The sequence below is a fragment of the Salvia hispanica genome, chromosome 2, assembly GCF_029641045.1.
Source record: "Salvia hispanica isolate PSC_SH4W2 chromosome 2, Shi_PSC_v1, whole genome shotgun sequence".
Taxonomy (NCBI): Eukaryota; Viridiplantae; Streptophyta; class Magnoliopsida; order Lamiales; family Lamiaceae; genus Salvia; species Salvia hispanica.
Window position 1 is genome coordinate 29,026,520 of NC_142693.1, and position 26,707 is coordinate 29,053,226.

At 35.6% G+C, this 26,707-nt stretch overlaps 4 protein-coding genes and 1 non-coding gene across 8 annotated transcripts; 4 read left to right on the forward strand and 1 right to left on the reverse strand.

Annotated features, from left to right (window-relative positions):
- The first annotated feature begins 4,143 nt into the window (after window positions 1–4,143).
- Window positions 4,144–6,743, forward strand: PBL1 (PBS1-like 1). The gene is made up of 6 exons (XM_048098955.2): window positions 4,144–4,341; window positions 4,945–5,243; window positions 5,360–5,495; window positions 5,571–5,713; window positions 5,805–5,928; window positions 6,126–6,743. Exons 1-6 carry the CDS (start codon window positions 4,287–4,289, stop codon window positions 6,530–6,532), a joined length of 1,164 nt encoding a protein of 387 aa, XP_047954912.1. The 5' UTR covers window positions 4,144–4,286; the 3' UTR covers window positions 6,533–6,743.
- Window positions 6,744–7,196: 453 nt separating this feature from the next.
- LOC125212418 (Calcium-dependent lipid-binding (CaLB domain) family protein) lies at window positions 7,197–9,309 on the forward strand. Of its 4 annotated transcripts, none has more exons than XM_048112624.2 (5): window positions 7,197–7,335; window positions 7,702–7,767; window positions 7,893–8,049; window positions 8,908–9,043; window positions 9,159–9,309. In XM_048112624.2, the coding sequence occupies exons 1-5, from the start codon at window positions 7,269–7,271 to the stop codon at window positions 9,231–9,233; spliced, it is 501 nt and encodes a 166-aa protein (XP_047968581.1). In that variant the 5' UTR covers window positions 7,197–7,268; the 3' UTR covers window positions 9,234–9,309. The 4 variants fall into 4 exon arrangements, with proteins under 4 accessions (XP_047968581.1, XP_047968647.1, XP_088922280.1 ...); XM_048112759.2 differs by having other exon boundaries at window positions 7,206–7,335; window positions 7,691–7,767; XM_048112690.2 differs by lacking the exon at window positions 7,702–7,767.
- A 231-nt stretch (window positions 9,310–9,540) lies between these two features.
- TRNAK-UUU (transfer RNA lysine (anticodon UUU)) lies at window positions 9,541–9,613 on the forward strand. The gene has a single exon. It is a non-coding gene; the product is annotated as a tRNA-Lys (tRNA).
- A 1,513-nt stretch (window positions 9,614–11,126) lies between these two features.
- LOC125191472 (uncharacterized) lies at window positions 11,127–15,036 on the forward strand. Its single transcript, XM_089064662.1, has 8 exons — window positions 11,127–11,372; window positions 11,693–11,818; window positions 12,721–13,568; window positions 13,637–13,736; window positions 13,821–13,880; window positions 13,982–14,065; window positions 14,273–14,380; window positions 14,461–15,036. The coding sequence occupies exons 1-8, from the start codon at window positions 11,301–11,303 to the stop codon at window positions 14,767–14,769; spliced, it is 1,707 nt and encodes a 568-aa protein (XP_088920788.1). The 5' UTR covers window positions 11,127–11,300; the 3' UTR covers window positions 14,770–15,036.
- Window positions 15,037–15,285: 249 nt separating this feature from the next.
- Window positions 15,286–24,061, reverse strand: PAT2 (protein affected trafficking 2). Its single transcript, XM_048120993.2, has 11 exons — window positions 23,727–24,061; window positions 23,500–23,576; window positions 23,128–23,377; window positions 21,618–22,244; window positions 20,729–20,902; window positions 20,004–20,130; window positions 19,807–19,916; window positions 19,088–19,288; window positions 16,743–17,722; window positions 16,250–16,519; window positions 15,286–15,818 (listed from the first exon to the last, which is right to left on the reverse strand). Exons 1-11 carry the CDS (start codon window positions 23,940–23,942, stop codon window positions 15,464–15,466), a joined length of 3,387 nt encoding a protein of 1,128 aa, XP_047976950.1. The 5' UTR covers window positions 23,943–24,061; the 3' UTR covers window positions 15,286–15,463.
- Window positions 24,062–26,707: the final 2,646 nt, after the last annotated feature.

The following is a 26,707-nucleotide window of genomic DNA, read 5'->3' on the forward strand; positions in this document are numbered from 1 at the left end:
TCATAAAATAGATCATTATAAAGTGTATGTTTCAATTCCAACAAGATAAACTAATCAGAAAAAGAGTGACTAGTTTTTATTGATGATTCATAATGAAAAATATGACTATCAATTTGGATTGGAGAGCAAAAACTTTATTTTAAAAAAGTCAATATAAATAAACATCAGATAATTTGTTTATTTCCTCACCATTTTTTTTAAAAAAAAAAATTGGTAGTTCCCAAAAATATGAGGTCATCTATGCTAAAATTGCTCATATGTTAATGTAGTCAAGCTATTGACTTTTCATGCTTCTCCATACAAAGAAAATAAAAATAAAAATCAAATTCACAATGGGCCAAGATTAGGACATGACAATTGGTGTATTTAATTAATCGTTCTAAAGTCAAACCACTTTTCTTATTAGTCATATTTTTTGGGAGCTTTCTAATATTGTATTCATAATCATATGTGATGTGACTAAGCTATAGATGTGCACTAATCCAAATTAACTTGGCAATAATTTGATAAGACCAAACATATTTATGAATTTAACTTAGCCAAATATTAGAGCATCCACGGTATAAATAGGTAAGTCATAGGCCAGCCACTCTCTCTCCCTGCCATGTCAGCAGCACTAAAAATCCACCTGTCACATCAGATTTAGGCCAGCCGCAATACAAATAATTCAAAAAATACTACATTTACGGAATTAAAATTACGATTAAATTACGGAATTAAATTTACGACACATATACGGGAAAATTCATTAATTGCATTAAAAAAAAGGTACATAGATAAAAAAAATTTACATAATAAAGAAAAAAAACTATCGTCGTGCAGTCCTCCGTGTCCACAACTCTTCAATTATATCATTTTGGAGTTGAATATGAGCATCCACTTGGCGCATGTCGGCTTCATCGTCATTGGTCCAACTAGTCAGTTGTACGCCTTCGTCTTCGATGATCATGTTATGCATGATAATGCAGGCGTACATTATTTGGGAAACGCATTTGACATCCCACAAACGCGTTGGACCCTTAATTGCCGCCCATCGAGACTGGAGCACACCAAATGCGCGCTCCACGTCCTTGCGCACCGACTCCTGCCGTTCCTCAAAGTAGGTCTTCCTTTCATCACTTGCGTGCCTGATCGTCTTCACAAAGACAGGCCACCTAGGGTATATCCAATCCGCCAAGTAGTAGCCCATATCATGCCGGTTGCCGTTGGCCACAAATGAGACGGCCGGACCGATGCCCTGACACTTCTCGTTGAAGAGGGGCGACGAGTTGAGGACGTTGAGGTCGTTGTTCGACCCGGCTACCCCAAAATACGCATGCCAGATCCACAGCCGGTAATCAGCTACGGCCTCGAGGATCATCGTGGGATTCTTTGACTTGTAGCCGGTCGTGTAGGCCCCCTTCCAGGCAGTCAGACAGTTCTTCCACTCCCAATGCATACAATCTATGTTGTCTAACATGCCGGGGAACCCATGCTGCTCCCCGTGCATCTGTATCAAATTCTGACAATCTTGGGGAGTAGGGCATCGAAGGTACTGCTCACCGAAAATGTTTATCACGCCCTGACAGAAAAACTTCAGACATTCCAGAGCACTCGTCTCACCGATGTGGAGGTACTCATCCCACATGTCTGTCGCGCCTCCGTAGGCCAACTGCCTGATTGCCGTCGTGCACTTTTGAATATGGATGTGGCCAGGTCTGCCAGTCGCATCGTGCCTGAAGCGGAAATAAAGATATCGACGCTCCAACTCGTTAACGATACGCATAAACAACTCACTGCGCATTCTAAAACGCCGCTTGAACATGTTTGCCGGAAACCGCGGGTCCGGAGCGAAGTAGTCGTCATATAGCCGCTAATGTGCAGCTATGTGATCCCGATCAATCACTGCTCGGCGGTGGACAACCGATGGAGGGCGAGGTATCGCCTGCTGTTCCACCCTTCGCATGTACCGCTCCATCTCGCGGTTCATGTAGGCCTCCATAGCCTCGTTCATTTGCCGTTCGTACTCCTCAGCATCCCCACCACTACCACCATCCCCACCACTACCACCACTGCTACCACCCGCGTTACTCATCGCTCGATGATGCTCTTGTACAGAAATTTAGAGAGAGAGAAAACTCGTTAAAACAAGTGGTGCATATGAAAATGAAATTAAAATCGCGTTTATATAGGTTTTCAAAAAAAAAAAAAAAACGAAAAAGGGCGTTGGCCGATCGCTGGCCGCTTGCAATGGTTCGGCTAGCCGACCGGCTAGTGACGCGAATCGGCTAGCCGGCACTGTGGATGCTCTAATATCAAAAAACATAAAGTTTTGAAAGTTCAAAAGGAAATAAAGATCAATAATTTATTATTCTAGATAAGTCATCACACAACTTGCTTGATTACATTATGATTTTCATTTAATTTATGTTTCTAATCATCACACTACAGTTATAGTACAAAAATAAAATAATCAATAAAGTACGTGCATAAAACAAATTGTCTCGCTGTCGAAAGAATTAAATTGTCACAGAAATTAAATGGACAGTTGCTTAAGATTAAAAAGTCAAAGTCGTATATTATGTTGCCAGATTCTCTGTCACTATTCATTTATTTATCTAAAAAACATTTCCTATTTTCGTGTCTTTTATTATTAAAAATTAAACAGAAAGTGTCACTAGGTCAATGTTTGCCAAATTCGAAATTAAATTAAATAGAAAGAAAAGGTCACGAGAGTCTTAGGGTGACGATTTCTACATTTTCATTATAAAATATGATATCTTACACAATTTTTAAGTGATTGATACATTTTGAGTAAATAACACTTCACTTTGTGTTTATACCACATGAACAATAATTACTACAAATATTATGACTTTATATCACTTTGTGTTTATACCACATGAACAATAATTACCACTTTTGTGTCTTATGTGTCATATAATAGAAAGGATCAAGTAGTGCTTACAAATTAAAAATAGATTAATTTTCTTTTATGTTCTCAAATGATAAGAATGAACGACAGTGTATATTTTTTGGGCTATAGGAATTTATAATTAGACTACTATAATTTTTTCTAGAATATATACTACTATATGGAATTATTTGAGTTAATTCTTTTTTATGAGAAATAGATAGTTGAAGAGAGAGTAAAATATAAGTGAAATAAATAAATACGAATGTTAATTTTTTTTTATAAAAGAAAATAACTAACTATAATGATATGATAAAAGAAAAATACGACTCAAGTTGGAACGAATACGAATGAAGCACTATATATATCTATATCTTGTGTTTCAATGATAGACACATAAATATAGCTTGGCAAGCTTTAAATTAAATCGAAAACTTTCCATTTCAAAAGTTGATAATTATAACATCGTCGTTTTACCGGTTAAGTCAGTAAATGCCACTAATCCGTGATCAGCAATTATTATTCATTAAAATATTTTTGTTACTATATTAAAACTGAGAAAAAATATAATAAGCGAAAATTATGTCAAGTGGTTGTGAACAGGTGATAGGAGTAATATTTATATCGATCATCCATCTAACTTCACACATATTTATAACTTATAACCCTATGAATGGTATACATCAATTATTTCAAAAAATCCACCTCGTAGTAACATAAATTCCCAACTACAATAATCAAATTTTCTGCAGTCTCCATTAATGATATGGAAGTAATTGAATATTCCACTCAACATTATCATTCAGTTTGAATTGAGAAAACCCAAAATTTATCAAAAATAAAACTCAAATAAATAGTAAATTTGTAGTGAATTACTGAATAGTAAGAGAAAAATAAAATTGGAGGAAATCTAAAAGGTTGCTGAATATTGAATACCAATCCAACGGCTGGAAATGCATGCAGCCAACAACATTTTCTTTAATATATTTTCATAATTTTAGATTAATTGTAAAAGTCTTAAAATATCAAATCCAACCTCCAATTAAAAAATTATTTAATGACTGTTAAATTTTTTTATTATTTAATGGTAATAAAAATATTTTTATTTTTTATGACTAAACTCTGTCATGTACAGTGCATACATACATACAAAAACATGTATCTAATGTCCGAGCAAGTTGCAGAAGGGAGAGTTGACTAAACGTTGTTATGAAAAAGTCAGCACACAGACAAACACATTAATAAAAACACTTTCTTTATTACACATTACTCTTTTTCTGCCTTCTATTTGTTCACACCTCCTGCTTGAATTTTCAGCTCTCGTGTTTTTGCTTTTGGCTCTTCACATCTTCTTTGTCATCTCCGATTCTTGGCTTGTGAGGAGAGAGAATTGATGGGCTCTTGCTGCAGCGCCCGGATTCGGGCCCACCACAGCCCTCAGAGAGATGGTTAGTAAATCCCCACCTTCCTATACATGATATGTTTAATACTTTAATTTTGTTGGTTTTCTTGAATTTATGCAAGATGGAGATGAATAGAGGTTTTCACTTTTCAGCTTTGGTGGTTTTGGATTTTTGTGTTTGAGGTCACATTTGTCATACAAATTGCTTGTATTGTGCTATGAAAGATTGCATTTTTCTTCTAAATGTGGAGTTCATTTTGGTTGGATGAATAGTATAAGCATTTTAAAGAGAAATTATACTAAATCCGTCCACAAAAAGTAATCTTTTTAATGGATCGTGCAAGTTTTAATGCAAAAATTGATAAAATAGAGACAGAGAAAAAAGTGGTTAAAGATTGTTAGTGAAGACTGAAGAGAATCTGACCAACGACCAATTTTGGTGGATGGACTGAAATGGAAAATATGACTTTTTTTTTTGGACGGAGGTAAATTGTTTTATTTCATAGATAATCTGCTAATGGAGATCCAAAACTGATGGAAAGGAAATGCAAATACATGTATTGGATTAATTGTTCTTGATGCAGAGGAATTGCTGTCCAATTTTGATGGCTAGCTAACTTAGTTTAGACACATGAATTTCCCAAATCAGGGCAAAGTTCTAGACATGTTAGCTTTGATGGGAGTTTGCCTCCCTCAGTGCCATTGACCCCTCGAAACGAGGCTGAAATCTTGGACGCGGGGAGTTTGAAGAGCTTCGGATACAATGATCTCAGGATATGTACTAGAAACTTTCGCCCCGACAGTGTGTTGGGGGAAGGTGGATTTGGGTCCGTCTTCAAAGGCTGGATCGACGAGCACACTTTCAAGGCTGCCAAGGCGGGGACGGGGATGGTCATTGCTGTCAAGAGACTGAATCAAGAAGGTTCACAAGGTCACAAGGAATGGTTGGTCAGTACCATCACTTTCTCTTTTTTCTTATGTTTTGATGGATTGGTTTTATATGTTTGTTTGATCAAATTTACTCCCTCTGTCCCATTAAAAGTGACACGTTTTCACGTTTTCAGACAGAAATCAACTATCTGGGGCAGCTACACCACCCCAATCTAGTGAGACTGATCGGCTATTGCTTGGAGGACGAGCACAGGCTTCTCGTGTACGAGTTCATGCCTCGTGGCAGCTTGGAGAATCATTTATTCAGGAGTGAGTTCTTGCTATTAGTTCATTGTAGATGCTCTTGTTTTGTTTGTTACAATGACTGATATTGTTGTTGGATAGGGGCGTCTTATTTCCAGCCGTTGGATTGGAATCTAAGGATGAAGGTGGCGCTTGGTGCAGCGAAGGGGCTCGCGTTCCTCCACAGCTCGGAGGCAAAGGTCATCTACCGCGATTTCAAGGCCTCCAACATCTTGCTTGACTCTGTATGTGTGCATTATTCCCTAACTTCACTACATGTTTTTGAGTACATATTGTGTAGTTTCACTTACATTTCATTTGCTGGTTTGGTAACAGAGCTACAACGCGAAGCTTTCTGATTTCGGGTTGGCTAAGGACGGTCCACTCGATGGCAGAAGCCATGTTTCAACAAGAATCATGGGCACATATGGCTATGCTGCTCCAGAGTATATGGCCACAGGTATGATTTAGACATGAATATTGATTTGCTTTTGTATCTTTGTATACAATGTTGTTTGCAGAATGGAAATAAGCCAAGAAAGTAGAAACGAGATCAAGTGTGCGTGTGTTGGCTTAATAGTAGAGACTGTAGAGTGGTTAAGCGTAAGTAGCTAAGGGATGTAAGTTCTAATATCAGATTTCATTCCTCTTGTGTAGGCCATTTGACTGCCAAGAGCGACGTGTACAGCTTTGGTGTCGTTCTCCTAGAGATACTGACGGGAAGGCGCGTGCTGGACCAGAACCGGCCCCAGGGCGAGCAGAACCTGATTGAATGGGCAAGGCCTTACCTAGCAAGCAAGCGGAGAGTGCTCCGCGTCATAGATGCCCGTATAGAAGGCCAGTACAAGCCAAGTGGGGCGCTACGAGCAGCGATATTGGCTGTGAAATGCATAGCCATCGAGCCCAAGTACCGGCCCACGATGGACGAAGTGGTGAAGGCTCTGGAGCAACTTCAGGACACAGGTATTGTCCAAACTGAAGAAGAAGCTCAGAGACAACTTCACTTTGGAAATGGACCGAGTTCAACTAGAAAAACTGCTTCCTATCCAAGACCTTCTGCTTGATTGTAAGGGAAAAAATGCTATCTTTTTATACAGTGGCAAAATTAATCAGTTTGGTCAAATTCTGATCTATCCCACGTCTTTTGAAATTTAAATGAGAAATTACGAAGTTTCAGATTCGCAATTGACCCGTGTAATTTCTTTATGAGTAAATGCGATGCTGAGTTGGCGTACGCGTGTAAAAAATTGGTGATATGGAGAAGTATTAATGTGACGATGTAGATGACTAAACGACGTCGTTTTCAGGTAGCTAAGAAACTAAAAAAATAAAATATGGAGTAATAAATTTGGTCAATTTGGACAACCGAGAATAAGTTCTAAACATCTCAAGAAAAATACAAATGAAGTTATGAACATCTCATAAAATGAATGGAGTTGTGCAATCACACCTTCGAAGAAAATCTCAAGCTAGTATATGATATAATTAAATTTAAAACAAGTTTGTCTTGTACCTCATGGTATCTAGAAATGTCATGTTGAAATTTAGAACTTTAAATTTCTCTCATTTGAATAGTAATATTTAAATCGATGTTAAAAAATTGACTGACGCCAAGAAAGAAATTATATATTGGTCAACGTCGGCTGCGACAGCGGATTCGTCGAAATTTCATGCACACATATATAATCTATTTTTGTAATTGTAATTTTATTCACTTTCAAACAAATATCATTTTCATTTCATTTGATTTCCATAACTAAGAACTTCTTCGATTGTTTTTGTCCACTCACACAAACAGAGATGGGGGTGGGTATAATGGAGGTGAAACTGATCGGAGCTAAGGGCCTTAAACGCACCGATTTCTTAGGTACGTATTTATAAGATAAATACTTATTCGATATTGTCTCATCATTTTAGCGATTCGGTGAGAAAAGGCGGCTGCTCCCTCAATCCATAAAGGTCTAACCTTTCTTTTGAGATGGCCAGAAATGCCATGAGCATCCTGATTTGTAGTGAAAAGAGTAATTTTTCTTTAAAAAGATGTGAGAATGACGTTGTTTTATCAAATTTTTCTAAAAACTTATCACAATGCCAAAATTTATATCTTGAATTATGATAATAATAATAATAATAATATAAATATAAATAGAATATCTCATACATATATATTTATGTATTTAATTTCATTTGTATCGAGGATATGAAATTATTAATATATACAGATATGATACAGGTAGGATCGACCCTTATGTTATGATTCAATATAGAGACGAAGAATACACTAGCACTACTGCTAAAGGTACTTCTCATATAACGAGCTATTTTAGAAATTTGTGGACTAAAATTTGTAGAGAACTATATGTTTATGTGATGCACATACAAATTTAATCATAAACCAATTTAATTAAGTGTTTGAAATTGCAGGGCAAGGTAGGAAACCAGTGTGGAATGAAGAGTTCAAATTTAGGGTGGAATTCCCATCACTCGATGGATCGGATGATAACCAAAATAATTACAAGCTAAATCTTCGTGTTTTCGACCATGACACCTGCAGCAAAGACGATTTTTTGGGGCAATCCACGTAAACTTTTGCTCCTCCCTCTGTTCCTAAAAATAGTCGCATATTTTGGCATTTTTGGTAAATTTGGAAAAATTATTCCATTTTCATTTGTAGTATCAAAACATTTATAACTGTGAGAAGTTGTGCACTTACGACGATATCTATAGAACTATGAAAAGTCAAGCACTTCTTAGTAGGATATCAACTTGAATTACGATATCTACGTAACTATGAAAAGTTAAGCACTTCTTAGTAAGGTATCAACTTGCATTCCATGGTATTATCAATCACTAGATATGAAGCTGCTAAAGCTTAAGTAAGAAAGTGATTGAACATTCACTTTATTAATTTTGTAGGAGTATCTAAGTTGGTCAAAAAATTTCACATGATAAGATACAGTGATAGAGTTTGTCGAAAGTAGAAGAAATCAAAATAATTAAGGACGTAGATAATGAAGAATTAATTATACTAGAATTTTCGCAATGCTCAATAGTGCTCAATAGCCCTCAACGTGTGTGAGCATGTCAGCGTGCTCTGTTACTCCCTTGAGCACGCAAGTACATTTTTTGTGACATTACCCACCATTTTCTTTACTCACAAATCACAATACATTAGTTAAATATCACTACTAACAGATGGATTAGTACTAATACTATCTTTAAGATGAGATCATTTCTCCCTTTACAACACTATCATTTTTACTAACAATTGAAAACTTATGCCGCATTCCATTAGACTTATTATTTAGGGATTCATTTTCATTTTTATGTCCAATATTTTAATTGATCATGAGTTTTCACCCTCTTTTTCATTCTTTTACATGTTCCCTTAATTAAATGGTTTGGCTGATTAAATAAAATGAATATTATACATATGCAGGATCTATGTGAAGGATTTAATTGAAATAGGATTAGAGAAGGGCAAAGCGGATTTTGGCACACAAAAATTTAGGGTTATTCTCGATGACCTTAGTTACCAAGGTGAAATTCAAGTTGCGATTACTTTTACAGCCAAGGTATTGCCGTAATTTATTTTTTTGTTTTTAGTGGGAAAAACCCAATTTTAGTTTACATATATTTTTATAATTAATAGTATGTTTATTGATTATCATTATTTTTGTTGTGATGCAGAGTGAGACTGAGCAATCGGAATACTTGGTGGAGAAAGAAAATAATGGGTTTTTCAGTTGGAGAAGATATTTGTAATGTAGAAAATAGTCTGTATTTTTTTATATTCTTATAGACTAATTTCTTAAAAATAATTCATTAACTTAATCCAGTATGCACTCTAGAAAAATAATACTCCATATTTACAACTATTCTCATGCTATATTGCATATCAACCTAGTTAACTATTAAATTTCCATTAAAAGGCTGGAAATTTTGATGGCATGCTTTGAATTAGTTCACATTAAAAGGCTGAAAACTTCACGAATCACGGGAAAAGTGGGAGATTATTAAATAAATTTTCAAGCTTTAATATATTAACTTTCTAATGAAAATTAAACATCCAGCCGTCTTAGCTCAGCTGGTAGAGCGCATGGCTTTTAACCATGTGGTCGTGGGTTCGATTCCCACAGACGGCGATTTTCTACTTTTTTTTCCCTTCAAACCTTGTGGTCATATTTGAAAAAATCGAAACGAACAACGCTAAAGTGTGATGCTATTGATTTAATATAATATTATTTTGTCATATGACAATTGACATTAATATAACATTTTTGTCAAAATTGATATATAAGGGATGTAATTTGTTTCGAACAATATAAAACCAATACATATGTTATGTGATAATACTAAAATTCATCGTTATTACTTATTTATTTCTAGAAATGTCGTATGATGTACGGGGTTTGATTTAATCTTATTACTAGTGCAAGACTTTTTGAGGAAAATGATGCTAGTGGATAATAAGTAAGTTCATCATTGAGAAAAACAGCAAATAGCCAATTTTGTATTTTGTTGGTGGACTTTCTATTTAATTGTTCCGTGACACTTCCACTAATATTGCATAATAATGTATAAGATGAATTGTCATATCATATCCACTAATATTAAGCCCACCACCAAACACAAGTAGCTGGCTACCGAAACCTTTCTTTTTGGAATTAATTTTGTTACCTTCCCACTGAATCTTATTTCTATTCACCATCAAATCTTTTAAAGTTTATGGTAAAATTGAACCCGTGACACAAATATGAAATATCCCTCTTCCTTGGGAATTTAATTTTTAATACCCCCTTCTCTCTTAATAATAGGCCTGTGTATGTTAATTATTAGGCATTAATAAGTATGCCACGTGTTCTAATCAAAATGAGTAGTATATCATGAGTGGAGAAAAGATTTTGTAATAGTGTTACAGTCATAATTAGCTTATTAATCTCAACCCAACATTATATAATGATTAAAGAAATAGTGCGAGTAGAAAAACATTATATAATGATTAAAAAAATAGTGTGAGTAGAAAATTTGGCAGACCATGTGGTACAAAGAGTAAATAAGACATGCTATGGGGGCGATTGATATATAAAAGGAATATAGTCATTTAAATTACTAATATGGTCAAACTCAGGTTAGTCCCACAAATTTTAAACACGGACACAATTTTTTTTTTTCTCAATTGTTTCATACTATACAAAACGATGCATTTGTTGATGTTCAAGACGATGTTCAAATAAAGTAAACAAAATATTTATCTTAATCGAACAACATTATTGTGAGCATCACCAAATATATCATTCTATACATATGAGACATTTGAGAAACATTAAAATTTTCTGATTTATTATTTCGTTTGCTAATTAATTACCTGGCAGGACTAGCCAGAATTTGACATAAATTCTTATTTTAAATGACTATTATTCTAAATAAAAATGAACTAATATTTCGAGACGATTCAAAGTAGAATAGAAATACTAGTACTATTATTAAAGGATGTAATTAGTAAACATTATAAGATTCCTTAAACAAATAATTAAAAGGAAGAGGGTTGAAATGGAAGTTGGTTAAACTAACTCAACAAATTAATTAGAAGGAACAGTTGGATGAGTTAAAACCAATCATGGACTTCACGTCTGCCACCTCTCACCTCTCCTTCACATTTGTGCTCTCCTTTAAAGTTTTACAGGTTGTGAAGCCTGCTGCTGACTCATCACCAAACACACACACACTCTGCGTTTATATACTTCCCTCTCCCACCAAACCAGACACACATACTATGTTACAATCTTGCCGTTGTGAAACAGTGCAATCGTTCCGGTTGTCGTCTCGACTATGAAATTCGAGGATTTGTTGATGCAGCAAGGCGAAGATAAACATGTTAACAAACTCCAGCTCCAAGAACAGGTATTCTCGATCTGTCTCTCCGTAACTAATTGGTTTTTGGATGAAACGTTGCTAGGATTTGATTAGTCATGCAAAGAAAATGCTAATACAATAGTAGTTTATGAAACATAAATATACTGCTCGGTTAAAGTGGTCTGTCAGTATAATCTGTCGATAATGTCGACCAGAGTGATCTATTCGGACCGGTGTTGAGAAATTTACCGACGGATTAGTATGGCGATAATGGAAAATTGAATGTTATCCGTCAGAAAATCTGTTGGTAATAACAGTGTTTTTTTTTGTGGTGCTGGTAAGATGTAATAAGAGGGTAATAATTGCAGGTTGAGAGATTGGAGGAAGAGTTGGAAGGGGAACTTCAGTTGAAGAGGGTGTTGGAATGCACTATGCAAGGACCAACTGGCTGCTGCCACTCATGTTCATCTCTTACCCCCTTCCTTCCTTTTCAGGTTCCCCTCATATATTCATCTTTAAAAGTGGAGTACTAATTTTTTGAAGTGAAAAAATGATTTTGATGAAGGGAGTAGTTGCTAACAATGAATATTTTACATGTTTAATAACATATGTGTCATGTAAGGCATCCATGATGCCGAATAGTTATACTACTGTTTACGCACTTTTGAGCACTATCCACAATCCTTGAGCACTTAAAAAGATAAATGCCGAAACTAAAATAAAGTCACATGGGGGGAGCTCTGATTGAGTAATATAGTGACATGCTTTTACATGCCACAGCGTACTCTATGACGCACAATGCGTGCTTCGCCCAAAGCACGCCGATACGTGCTCAGCACGTGAACCATACACGTACCGCTACACATACTCTAACAAACATTATCAGAACTAACCCCAATTTCTTTTGATAGGGTAAAAATTGTACATTTGAACATCTACCCTTGTTAGGATTCATCAATATTAAATTATAACCAAATAGTAGTGGGAATTTATTTATCAGAATCAAGATTTAATTACGTTTGATGTACTAGAATGTAGTAAATCGACAAAAAATGCTATTATCAATATTAGGAAGCCACAATAAACACTGCTATATCGAGTGTTCAAATACATGAATCCCAAATGTTGGTCTTTTCTTCATCCTTGGAAATAGATAGTGATTAAAAAAACATTCGACAAATCGAGAACAAAGTACTCCCTCCAATTAAATGAATCGTTTCCACTTTTAGTAGAAGTAAACTATCTCTAACTTTATTCACTTTTCACTTATCTACTTTATTTTCTCCATCCACTTAACACATTAAACACTATTTTCCTATGCTGGGTTAAGTATATTTCGATTAACTCGAGACAGAGGAGTAATAAATATGGTTGTGAACACTGAATGAAAAACCAGGTCCAAATGCTTCTTGCTGATTTAGCGTTGGTGGAACAAGAGATAGATTGGGTGGAGAGAAAGATCAATGACCTCAAATCGGACATCCACCACGAGAAGCAGAAGAGGAAAGAAATGGAGGTGGTGCAGTTGAAAGAGTTCCGGCCAAAACTGGAGCAACGGCAACTCAAGAAGTTACCGTCCAGACGACCAAACCAGATGCAGCACAAGGAGAGCGACGTGTTCTCAACATCACAAAACTACGAAAACAGAAGATACAGAATACCAGGAGACAGGAGAGCATCTCTGGGTTCCTCCAAGGAACTTCAAAATGCAACATTCCTTGGAAAACATGGTGGTAAGCCCGATTTTCCCGTTTCCAGGAGAAGAGCTTCAGCTTTGAATGGCGACATAACTATGAAGCCATCCAGCTCTTCAGCTGCGGAAACGGAATGGGGAAGTGGGGATTTAAAAATTTCCAACGGTCGGACAGTTCAAGGCCAAATAGGTACAGAGAGTGAAATAGTAAACCCCAACAAGCTCTCTGTAGATCTTATCAAGTGCTTGATAAACATATTTCTCAAACTGAATCTGAACACATTTAAGAGCAAAGGATCGACTAACCTATCGAAGCAGACTCTGGCCTGCATGAACTCGAAAGGCTTGGTGTCCAAAGCCACATTCAGCTGCAGAACGCCTGTGTTTCCATTCATCGATAATGCATCCCATCTTGATCCTTATGAAATATTGCCTGAACTTGGTGCCAACATCAGAGATATCGGGCCATACAAGAATTTCATAGAAATAACAAAAACTACACTGGACACAAGCCGTTTCTCTGAATGTCTCCCGGACGTGCAGAGACTGAGGTATGTACCAGCAACTTCTACCCGATCAACATTGACACGTTTATCAGTGGCTCTTTTTTTCCTTCCAGGATCTTGATGCAGAAACTCACTAAAGTCAAAGTAAACCACTTCAGCCACAAGCAGAAGCTCGCATTCTGGATTAACATTTACAACGCCTCCATAATGAATGTACATAGAAATCTCAAGTGATTTAAGCCCAATTCTAACAAAATCAATATCATCATTATCTGAATAACTTTTCTTTCATTCCAGGCCTTTCTGCAACACGGGCTGCCTTCTACACAGGAGAAACTACTCTTACTCGTGAACGAGGTAACAACATCCAGCCCACTAAAGTATATCCTATAACATAAGCAGCGGCACTAAAATCATTTAAACTAAAGCATTAGTATTCACGATGCATTATTATTCAGGCTGAAATCAATGTGGGTGGTTTCATATTCAAGGCTTCCACGATTGAGCAGTGCATCCTCCGACATCCAGCAGAAGCTAAGCATGTGAGTGAACATAAACATACTAAAGTCTTTATCAAGATCAATAACAGAAATGAGATAAATGGAATAGCAATCTCAGTAATTGGAGATCAGTTCATACGATGAACGGGATATACACCAATTTATGCTATGGTTCAGTTTTCTAAATCCTGTTTTATAGTAAGAAATCTTTATTCATGACTAATGAGGCATAATTTTGTTGAACCACAGGAATTAACTGATGAGAGGGAAATAATTCTAAGGCAAGCTTGTGGTCTAGACTATCCGGAACCTAATGTCATATTTGCTCTCTGTCGAGGCAACTGGTCGTCTCCAGCAGTAAGTACAATTTCCAACATTACAATTTATATTCCCCAAGTTTTAGTAGTCATGCAGACAGCTAAGATTAAGACTTGCAGCTAAGGTTTTACATGCCTGATGAAGTAATGAACGAATTAGAGAAAGCTAAAGTAGAGTATCTGGAAGCATCAGTAGGAATTACGAGCAAGAAGAAGATTTCAGTGTCAAAACTCATGCACCGGCACACGAAGGACTTTGCTGATGATATGGAGTCGCTTCTAGAATGGATCTACAGCCAACTACCTATTACAAGCTCACTGAAAAGATTGATGATGGAGTGTCTAAATGGAGAAACTCAATCTCCATCACATAAGCTGATAGAAATTCAGCCTTATGTCTTCGAATTTCGTTACTTGATCCCCACATAATAAGAAGTTAGCATCCCATATAGATTACAGAGACGATACAAGAACCAAAAATATGTCAGGTAGTGGACAATTTTTGCCAGTATATGTGATAAAACAATATTATATTTCTAGATACCCTTTCTTCCAGAAGGGAAATGGAATGAAAGCAGCTTCAGTATGAAATAGTTTCTGAGATTTGTCACGGAGTTATTTTTTAATAGAGTAACAGAGTTAATCCTCCACTGAAGGGAGTAAAAGTTTATATCCAAAATAAAATTTTTGACTGGATTTAAAGTACATCATGTTTATATATACAATTATACAAGAGAGAGAGAGAGCATGAACATCTTCAGAAGTAAATCAATCACCAATCATATCAACAAAAAAGTTCTCCCTAAAACCACTGTAATGGAGTTAATCCTCCACTGAAGGGAGTAAAAGTTTATATCCAAAATAAAAGTTTTGACTGGATTTAGAGTACACCATGTTTACATATACAGTTGTACAAGAGAGAGTGAGTATGGACATCTTCAGAAGTAAATCAATCACCAATCATATCAATAAAAAAGTTATCCCTAATACTACTGTGCCAGAAGATAGATATTCCAGGGGTAATTTCACAATGCAAAAGGAAGAAAACAATAAGCTCAAAGCTAGAAAATGAATGTTGCAGACAAATTTAAGTACAACTCAGTTTTTATCCAAAATTGTATCATCACCGTGTTGGCTCTGCCAAGAAATTTACAATCCTATTTAACAGATTCAAACCAAATACAGTTTCTTCACAGTTCATTTTTACTGACACTTCAAGTGGTTCGGCACATGTACCTTTAAGAGTAAGAGTGACAAGACAAGGGACAGAATTGTTCAAGATCTCACCACTTAAACGTAGGGATATACCAGATAAATCATCAAGATTAGCAGCAATGGGCATGTCCACAGACACAAGATGCAAATTTGCATTGCTAAGCATTTTTAGTGCCAACTTCTCACATATCATCAGAAAAATGTCTTTCTGCGGGGGTTCATCTTTATCATTTTGCTGGTTTAAATGCTCTGAAAATGTGCACCTGTTGCACAAATCAATAGAATAGATTATGTGAACAATTTGTAAATGAAGAAAACTGATAGGAGAGAGAGAGAGAGGTCTTAGATATATGCTTGAGTAATTGTCAAATTTCATTGAGGGCTAAAGTGAAAACACATTGTGTTTAGAGGTCCACAATATCTTAACATCTTGCACTCTAGGAGAACCCAGAAGACCAACATGAAAATAATAAAACTGGGAAGATCGAGGAAACTGATTCCATAGAATACCAAATACTTATTCAACAGCTAAACCAACAAATACAAATTGAAGAGTGCATGCGAGTTGCTTTCTGCAAGAACATATTTCTTACGCAAAATTCAAAAAAAAGATTGAAAATCTAGGATCAACAGAATCCTCAGCTGTAGATAAGACAGATAAGAACAAGAAAGTGACTGCTCAAAAGAAACTGACCTCCTTATATTTTCAAACATCCCAGGAAGTTGAGATTCTTTCTTCAAAAATGATTCAATATCCATTGGCAGAGGTTTAATAAAGTAACCAATATCAGGTCGTAACTTCACTTGTTTCTTTCTGCCATCACATGATAAAACCAGCTTCAAAGGTAACAGATGGTGTTCAAAGCGAACCTGGAGAACTCTATCTGCTGTTTGACCAGGATTAAGCCTGTCTATCTCTTCCATGGGAATTATTGTTGCTTCTTTATCATGAGACACCAATACACTGTAAATCAAGAAAAACATTAGCCTGAGACTGGTAGAATAATCACGTTGGAATAAAAACAATCAATGATATTAGAGTTGATTATGAAAAACCATTAAGGTGATAGAAGCATGCCAGAATAAGAAAAGCAGCTTAACGTGACAAATGCTTTAATTGAGTTACAGATAGGCACATCAAGGGTAGGTAGTATGCAGCAGCATACAGGAGCTACAGGTAAAAATACCTTTCACTAGGTGACCTGGATTTCTCTGAAGAATCTGGACTTGGGTTAGGTTTCTCTTCAGCAAGGAAAATATTGCAAATAGGCTCTTCTGAATGGTTGCTAAAAGAAACATGTATGCATGCCAGTTCTGCAGATACTTTTGACACCTCAGAAGAAAATCTATAAATTACACTTAACCCATTCCCATTTGTAGGATCTAAAAGTGTATATGACTTTGGTTTAACCAGCTGACCAAAGTCTTTAATTGAGATTCTGGCCAATGATCTCTGAACATGACTCAGATTGGATGAACTCTGTCCCGAACCGGAATTCTCATTCAACCAAGACTCAAGAGCTCTTTTGGACATTAATTCACCAGCATCCATCAATCCAGACGAGGTATTCTTTACTGAGACTCTGTCATGATCTCTAGAATCAGGAGCATCATCTGAAAGATGAATTAACGTACCAGCTTCTTCATCTTCACCACTGTCTGATGCAATGTAACTGTCTCCGCCTTCATCAGAAACAGACCCAGAACTGTAATCAGACGTGTTCTCTTCATCCAGAGAACCTGATATGTCATCAGAATCATCAATTTCATTTGATTCGTGATCATTATGCACATTAGTTGGGGAATGACCAGTCTCGTCATCTGCAAAACTACAAGGTTCTGGGAGAGGTTCGTATCCTGGAGCTGCATGAAGTACTATTTGCGAAAGAGAGCCAGGAAGATAAAACCTATAACTGAATGATTCAGATGGCACTTTTTTGGTTCCTCCAAATATGTATCCAGCAAACACATATGTCAGGTCTTTGAACTCAGTTGGGTTATCTGCTTCTTCCAAACAATTGAACCCCTTGCAGTGTGACAAAAAATTCTTCAGAACACGAGCACGGTCGCGAACATCATAGTTCAAGTCACATTTGGCTAGTTCAAGAACATAACTTATGGCTAATCGCAGTTCAGACATATCTTCCACTTTGGCACGTAGTAGGACCTGGAAACATATGAAGAGAGATTGTAGATTAACCATATGAGGATTAATACGATATACCAAGAACCAACCATGGGTCAGATATTCATCACCCATTAAATCTAACACAGAATAGGCTTGAGGTTCAACCCATAGCCTGAACTCCAATTAGCTATGTTTATCAACATCAGGGCTAAACTAGTCAAGAAAAGATTTATTTGGTGACATGTTAGAAATGGGTATTTACTTCAACATATATATTACAAATTAAAAGTTTGATAGCATTATTAGGCTACATACATACTAGTTTTCACAAGAGAAATTTATTGTTCTTTGATTATTCCTTTTCTTTCTGATGCAAGATGATCGTGTTTGTAATCATGGAAATCAAAATGGCCAAGTTGCATCTCTGCAACCTTTATACCATTTTCGTTTTAATGTTACAGTAATTAGTCTGAATAATTTTGTGTAACCATAGCTAACAACAGTCCTAAGCTGGAACCACATAAATAGTGCTTCCAGACAAATTTCTGGGAATTGAAGCATTGTAGCATTTTTCATCATTGCATGTTTAGTATAGCAAAAGAAAGGATCTGAAGCAGAAGGTAGGGTACAGATAGTAGTTTCTTTGATGGAAAACCTCTCTACTACATGTTCACTGTTCAGTATAACAAAAAGAAAGGAACTGAAGTAAGAGGTAGGGTAGAGATAGTGGTTTCTTCGATGGAAAACCTCTCTACTCTTCTAGTATAATGGATAATAAGAATGTTGAGAGTAAGCGTTGTTCAAAAACATGCTTAAAAATGGATATGCCTCATTCATTCTCCTCATTCTCGTATCCAACTTTTAAATATTTTATGCAGATTGGTGAGGTTCCTCAACAGTGAGCTCATTTTCATTAGCTCGTGCAACTAGGGGGACTGTAAAGCCCAAACTGAACAAAGAATTTCTAATCCTATCTCCTAAAGATATTCTAATTTATGAATTTAAACAAGGTGGATGACGCACCAAAAAAAGGAATCCGAAGTGGATAAAACTTGCAAGATATACCCACCACAAAGCACAGAAACATACTCGATTTCATCAACCTTGACTTATAAACTGTGTATGACATACCAGAATAAGCAGATGCATACAGTAAAACCATCAAACAAGAAACCAATTAACCAATACATGCTTGAATATGCAGGTCAAAGAAAATTATTGACATATCTAAGGTGATTAAATCCATGCATCTTAATATCATAACACAATATAGAGCTACAAGAAAAGTTAAATTTTCACCATACTTTTTAACAGACCATAGTTAACCAAGTTAAGTAATCATATAGGTCCAGATGAGGATAGTAAATGCAACCAAAAGAGTTACTACTGAGTACTGATGACTACCTTGACACAAGCATTAACAATCTGGAGCTTCGTTTCAACTGATTCTGAGTGAAAGCGCTGAGCAAGGTACTTAAATATGGTTGGTATCATCTTAGACGTGAGGAATCCAATGTTGCAGTATTCACCCAGCATCCATATGACCATTGCACGTGCTGCAGGTGCAGACATTGAATCCAAACTTCGAACCAAATGAACAATGACCTTCAATCAAGTTGAGGTTAAGTTTATAAGATTCTTGATATATGAGAGAGAAAATCATCACAGGAGTTGAAAATCATATTGTTCTCCGGAGTGTTTATAAGATTCTTGATACAGGACAAGCACAACCACTTGAAAGCTTCAAAATGCTGACTTTTTTACAAGATTGAAAATCATATTGTTCTCTATTTCATGAAATAAATGGAACATTTTCCACGCACTATCAAAAGAGTACCATGTTTGACAACTTCCATGGTAAATTGCTACCCAGTTTCATCAAGCATATAGAAACAGAAGCCTAAACATGAATCTGACAAGAGAAGAAAGTTTCCACTCATCAGGAAGTTAGGAGTGATCTTACAAAATGTCATTAAATCGTGATGATCAGTTATTTAAAGATACCCAGCTATTCCTTAGATGCATACATAAACAGATTGTATAACCCGAACACATAAGAGGAAAAAATCAATATCAATATAAAAATAAACAGACTAAACAGGAAAGGATATTGATAAACTTACTCTCTCATGACTGTGAGGATCTTGTTTTATGATTGCCATGATAGACTTGACTACTTGAACTAATAAAATTTCTTCCTCGCCCATCAATGCCACAGCATTGTTAGAAGATTCTGAAAGTTGAATTACATCAAAGAACTTTCAGAAATAAAGTTATGGGTATGAAGATCTACAATGCAAGTCACTGGAATAACAATTACCTGACAAAGCCAGATACAATAGCGCTTCCAAACATGTGTTAGCGACATCAGGGAGTTTTTGTGCACATAAACCAATGGCAGCAACAGTATCAGCAGCAAACCTCCTATCAGGATCTCTAACATGATCCTAAAAATAGACTAAAAGCTTTGAATCATTATTTTTTTTTAAATCCAAAAACTTCTATACCATAATACTATAGAAAGAGCCACGGTGCCCAACTTGCAAACAAACAAAACCTATATAAGATACAGTATCCTGTTAGGACTAGAGAACTAAAATTGGACTCTGAATAAGCTAGAAACAAAGGAATGAATCAAATCTATATTGAGAAAATTGAATTTAGAGTGGGATAAGTTATCTAGAAAAAACATTTTGAGCTGGTAAACAAAAACAATATAGTAGTATAAGCAACAGAAATGAGAAATATATGGCATCGGGATAGGAAACAACCTTCCACAAACTGAAACAAAATATTACTGACAAGAGATATCAACTTGAAAACTTCTTACAGAAATACATCAGATCATTTCCAAACAAAACATTCAGAGATATTTTATGTCACTACTGAAGTACTGATTTCCAATTCAAACCACCAGAATAATTCAGAACACTTTCTCCAAATCCAGCCAACAATAGGAGCAAAAACAGTGTGTAAGTTTGATACCAAAGTATAAAGCCCCAGGTTCCTCAGATAGAAGGATAAACAAAATGTAGACCAAATTACCTGAAACTCCAGAAATATAGAGGAAATTGAAGTGTTTGTAGCTATGGTGGAAAGTATTTCAAGCTTCAGAGTTTTTGTTCGATATGAATCTGAAGAGCTGATGAAGAAATCTTCGTAATATGGAGAAAAAAGTGATGGCATTGCTTTGGCGAAGACCTGAATGTTGCAAAGAACCTGCATATTAAAACATTGTAAAGGTCAAATTAAGAAATATTGTCGAACGAACCACTTTGCTGGGATGTGTTCCATGCATATGAGCTTAAGTAGGTTGACCTACATCTTGAGAACTATATATATCATTCCTATTTGATGATCTCACACATCAATAATTGCTACTAGTCTACTAAAGAGTTTTAACAGGCAGTCAGTTTCAGATTACGAGGATGTATGGGCTTCACAAATCGATAAATTAGCTGCATAACAGCCAATCAGGAGTGTCATCATTTATTAGCACACAGTAGGATGGTGGGATTTTAAACTTGAAGGAGCACGTCGGGGGTAAAAACTTTCAAAAACTACTGGTATATCTAAAAATATTTCAGGAAATATCTTACCATCTGAATTGGCTGTAGTAAGAGTAAAACTTCCTTGGTAAAGTTCAGCATTCCTCAAACAGATTATAATGGAAGATAGAATACGCAACTAAACACAACTAAAATTGGAATTCCATCAAAACAGGTAAACCCGCATCTACAATGTATCACTTAATCTAACATTAAGAACCAATAACAAGGCACATGAAATATGGAAGCTAGACATGTAGCCATATCCAGAGTTTAATGTAAGAAAACCCAACTATCTACTAGGGGTAAGAAAGAAATGAAAAATAGGAGAAAGCTCTATCAATGAGTGAAGTTAGACCGAAGATTCTATGTAAAGAGGAATTTACCACATATTTTGAGGAGCCTGATGACCTCAACAGAAATAGCAAAGGCTTAACAATCTTGCTAATGTCTTCCTTTGGTGCCATAATCCAGTGAACTCCAGCAGCAGCCAACACAACAGCACTATTATAACTCCATAATAAAGGTGATGTACACAGCAACAAAATCTTCACATCATCATTGCTTGTTGCGGACGTAATGCATGAACCATCCAACCCAAGAGAATCTTGGTTTACATGCCCCAACCGAGCTAAATACTTATCTGGTCCTTCAAGGTAACTCCTAGCTACTATATCTGCAATCTCAGTACATATGTCAAAGCTGGCCCCATTGAAAGGTTTTCTTACTGTAAGATCAGATTCTGGATCATCCTTCTCCAGACTCTGAGTTCCCAGATCATCAAAAGATAACATTAGGGATTCCCTAACTAGCCCATGTTTTGCAATTGCATATCTCAAGAGAATCCCGATCAAGACAATCTGACCCCATTCTTCCACATCAGGAAGAATCTCACACAATCTTTTGTAATTTCTTCCAATCAAAGAGAAATTATTGGGACATATAGAAGCAAAAGCAGAAGCAGCAGCACCAACTACTCCAGGAGAGTTGTCCTTCAACAACATTCCAACAATCTACAACCCAATAACAGGTGATTGCAATTAGAGCTTACTCAGAAGACCAGATGAATGAACATAGTTCTTTACAGCAAGAGAGACAAACCAACCATAGTATAAATTGACTAAATCTTAACCCGTATTCTTGATAGGAGCACATGAAATAACTCAAGATATTACAATGTTGACTAGCAAGAGACATAGTGACTCCAACAGTAGAATACAATAGAAGTTCAAGAGACTACAGAATGAGTAAGATATTGATGTTCAAGTTCATAATAATGTTCTTTTTTTAACATTTCACATGTTTGGCTCTCACTTGATGATAAGTATATTCTCCAAAAGATATGTAAGTTGTCTAAGGACAAATTATAATCAAGTCGATAGGCTATCATGCTTTTCATATAAGTAGCTATCAACTCATGCGGCATGGTCATATCTTCCACAAAAATCTGATAAGAGAGAGATTAAATTACATAGTTTCAAGTTAAATTTGTTTTTACACGAATTTTGATAGGATTGCAAAAATAATCAAGAAACGTTAACCAGCCTGTCAAGATTAAATTGGAAAAAAATGTATAAACTTAACATGTTAAGTTTCAGAACACAGCATAATTGCAGGTTCGCAAACCATAAGAACAATCGAAAAACTTTAGGCACACAGACGGTCCGGAAATCTACTTAGTAAATTTAGTATTCATGCAATGACCTGCTAGGACTAAACTATGGTGGTTCCTCTGAGAGATTAGCTTGACTCAGTGCCACTTACTGGTAGAGTTAAACAAAGATAACTATTCGGTTAGAAAATGGATATGAAGTAGGAAATGTAGAAGTCGATTTTTCTGTATTTCCCTGCCAGCAAGGAAGACCAATAAGATGGTAATTAAGCTACTAGACTTACCTCTTCAATTGCAGCCGTGTGTTCTTCCAAGCGAAGATCATGCAACTTTGGAAGCGCAATTGCAGCACATTTTCGAACATATACAGATGGATCTCGCGCACATTTTCCCACAGCCACCAAAACGAGGGATGCAATAGCATGCAGGCGAATCCCTGCCATTGTTCGGAGCGCCCATGCTCTCACCAGAGGATTCGGATCCCCCAAATCCTTCTGAAAATAGTTGATTGACAACAATGCTTCGTTCGGTCGCCTACAACACATAGAAGCTCTTCTCACTCGAATGATACATTCACTAATTGCTAGAAATTTTTATAAAGCAAAACGATGCTTCAACTAAAGTATAAACACATTAACTAAAGCTCAGTGGCATACTTTTCAGCGTAATGCAGCAGATACAAGTACACCAGCTTCTTAACTTCCAGCGACTGAGTCGCCACGTTTTTCACTACCTATGACCCAAAACAAGCTGCCGTTAATCACAAGAAGCATTCAAAACGAGCTCAGATCACACAATCGAAATCCATACGATCAAACAGACATAAAAAAAACTCAATCAAATCCAAATCCGCACAACAAAGCAAAATTGCAAGTGGACAGACCTGAGGGAAGTAGTTGGAGACATCGAAGCCCTGAGCTATGAGCGCGAGCAGGCGCTTGAGCGCCTCGCACTTCTCGGACTCGAACTTACTGTCGAGGAGCGGCACGATGCTGACGTCATCGGGATCGTCGTAGAGGTGTGCGTCGGTGCCGATCCGGAACACCATCGTCGACGCCTTGGACAGCGACTCCGCCGTCGCGCCAAATTGCGTCAGCATTTTTAAAATCTAATTTGATTTTTCCCTCGGAATTCCGATTTCTGCCATTCAACTCGGATCGTGGTCGACTGTTTTTGGAATCTGATTGTGAAGATGAGCTCGAACCTTCAGATTTTATAAAAATATCAATTAGCTCCCCTCGAGTTTATCTAATAACAAAGCCAACCTATGATTATTTTATTACATTCTCCGTTTCTGTAATTTAAATGAAAAAACTTGATATTCCCTCCATCTCTTCCCTAAAAATTTGTTACTTATTTACATTTTAGATTTTTAGTCAATCCCTAAAAGTTCAAAATAGATCACCTACAACTTTTTCTACTCCACTCCCTACTCCACTCCCCACAAACATAAAATATGATAGTGGACCCATTTCTTATGTTTGTGAGAGGTGGAGTAGGAAAAGTTGTAGGTGATCCCCACCAAAGAAAATTTGTCACATTTCACTTTTAACATTTTTTGTAATGGACTCTACAATTCTCACTTGATATCACCTATGTCATATCCTATTCCTATGACAGATCACCTATGTCATTTCCTACTTAATTTCTTGAAATCCGTACCAGGTCAAATGGTGACAAATTACCTGAGCGGATCTCCTACACCACTTTCCCTACTTCATTCATAATCCACACTCAAAACTTAATAAAATAACTTAACCATCACTTACATATTATAATATTATTTTATTAAGTTGTGAGAGGTGAATTATGAATGGAGTAAAAAATAGGAGATTCGCTCCGACAAATTACAAGGGACAGAGGGAATACTAAAAAATACTCTAGATATAAAAAGATTAGTACTAGTACTCCCTCCGTTCCATAATAGTGAAAGCGTTTTTTTCGGCACGTGATTTAAGAAAAATTGTTTTAATTGAGTTAATTAAAAGAAGAATAAAGTAGGAAATAAAAAAATAGAATTATAAAAAAAAGAATAAAATAAGAGATTGTAAAATAAATGAGAATAAATGTGTTGTCTTTTACTAAAAATAGAAATAATTTTAACGTGAAACGAAGGGAGCATAAAATAATAAAAATATTTCTATTAAGATCAGCTTTAATGGATTTTCTAAAAGAAAGTAAAATAGAAATAATTTTAACGTGAAACGAAGGGAGCATAAGATAATAAAAATATTTCTATTAAGATCAACTTTAATGGATTTTCTAAAAGAATAGTAAGACTATTTGTTATAGATGAAAAGAGTACGGCCTCTTTTGCACAATAAGAGTCACATTTGATGTGGTACAAACTAAGTTGAGTTGTATTCCCTTTTGGGACGTCCCAACAAAGTTACGTTATTTTCCTTTTATGACAAAAAACAAAATATTCAATCACTCTTATTTTATTTCATAATATACTTCTCTCTCTCTCTCTCCCTCTCTCTTATCTCTCCTACTTTTTTCTCTTTTCTATTTTATTTTAATTTCATTTAATATGTTCAACACAATTTCTTAATTTATGTGCTCAAAAATTTTGAACTCCCTTCATCCCACAAAAGATGTCATACTTGTGGGACGACACGAGATTTTAGGAGGTTTTATTTTGTGTGTTAAATGGGAGAAAAAATATAATTTTTATATTTATGTCAGAGAGAACTTTTTCCACAAATGGAAATGTGACATCTTTTGTGGGACAAACTAAAAAAGAAAGTGTGACATCTTTTGCGGGACGGAGGGAGTACCAACTTAGTTGGGACGGAGAGAGTACTAGTTTTATAATAAAATGTGAGTGAAATGAGTTGGTAGAACGTGAGACCTACCTAACATTTTATGATAAAAGTGATATGTGATTCTTATCGTGGGACGGACTGAAATGACAAAAGGTGATTCTTACTGTGAAACAGATGTCTTAATATTTTATTTATATGACATGGCATCATCAAACTTTCAATTTTTACTTTTAAATAAAAAAATAATAAGGCGAAATGGTTTTTAGGAAAAAAATTAAAAAATGTTTTCAGTGTTATAAAAAATTATTTTGAATATTGCCAAAGCATAAAGCCAAAATTTAATACTTCTTCCCTAAAAAAACAGCCTCATTAACGAGAAATTGATGAAATAAAAGAGAATGAGAAAAAAATAAGTAAAGTAAGATAGAGACATAGAGAAAAAGTAGGCAAAGTAGTGTGAAAAGATGAAAAAAGGTGAGTAAAGTTATGAGAGAAACTTTTTATTTTTAAAAATATAACTAGTATTTTTTTTGGACGGATGGAGTACAAAATTATTATTATTTTGAATTTTATGACTATGAACACTAATAACCGTAACAACATCGATATGAATGACACGTAAGACAAATAGTTAAAGTTCAACGATATAAAATTTGATGGCGGATCAAAGTAAGGATGACTTAGCTACAATCTGAAGATATCATCCAGCTGGATGGTCGATGAACAATTGCAGCTAGAAAATTTGCCGCGAAAGTTAGTTATGATTTTCTTTATTATATTTTATTTGAAAAATATTGGAATACTTTAATCAGTATATTTTTTGTGATTATTTAAAATTAAATTATTTTTAGTTAACAGTAAAATAATGGAATAAACTGGAATATTCATTTTAAAATATAATGTAAAAAAGTCAACGAATGGGATAATATGGAATCTTCAAATAAAGATTAAAAAAATAATTTTTAACTGTTTTTACTCAGATGCTCTCAAATCAAAAAGTTATTGTTGTTTGAATTTTATGATTATGATCGTGAGCACAAATCACCATAACAACATCGATAATAATGACACGTAAGACAAATAGTTAAAGCTCAAC

Coding starts and splice junctions, on each gene's coding strand:
- PBL1 (XM_048098955.2), top strand. CDS start 4,287: ATGGGCTCTTGCTGCAGCGCCCGGATTCGGGCCCACCACAGCCCTCAG. Junction 5,496..5,570: donor GGAGAATCATTTATTCAGGA/GTGAGTTCTTGC, acceptor GTTGTTGGATAG/GGGCGTCTTATTTCCAGCCG. Junction 5,929..6,125: donor TCCAGAGTATATGGCCACAG/GTATGATTTAGA, acceptor CCTCTTGTGTAG/GCCATTTGACTGCCAAGAGC.
- PAT2 (XM_048120993.2), bottom strand. CDS start 23,942: ATGCTGACGCAATTTGGCGCGACGGCGGAGTCGCTGTCCAAGGCGTCG. Junction 20,131..20,728: donor CTATATTTCTGGAGTTTCAG/GTAATTTGGTCT, acceptor GTCTATTTTTAG/GATCATGTTAGAGATCCTGA. Junction 19,917..20,003: donor ATTGTATCTGGCTTTGTCAG/GTAATTGTTATT, acceptor TTCAACTTTCAG/AATCTTCTAACAATGCTGTG.
- LOC125191472 (XM_089064662.1), top strand. CDS start 11,301: ATGAAATTCGAGGATTTGTTGATGCAGCAAGGCGAAGATAAACATGTT. Junction 13,737..13,820: donor ACAACGCCTCCATAATGAAT/GTACATAGAAAT, acceptor CTTTCATTCCAG/GCCTTTCTGCAACACGGGCT. Junction 13,881..13,981: donor TACTCTTACTCGTGAACGAG/GTAACAACATCC, acceptor ATTATTATTCAG/GCTGAAATCAATGTGGGTGG.
- LOC125212418 (XM_048112624.2), top strand. CDS start 7,269: ATGGGGGTGGGTATAATGGAGGTGAAACTGATCGGAGCTAAGGGCCTT. Junction 7,336..7,701: donor TAAACGCACCGATTTCTTAG/GTACGTATTTAT, acceptor GATATGATACAG/GTAGGATCGACCCTTATGTT. Junction 9,044..9,158: donor CGATTACTTTTACAGCCAAG/GTATTGCCGTAA, acceptor GTTGTGATGCAG/AGTGAGACTGAGCAATCGGA.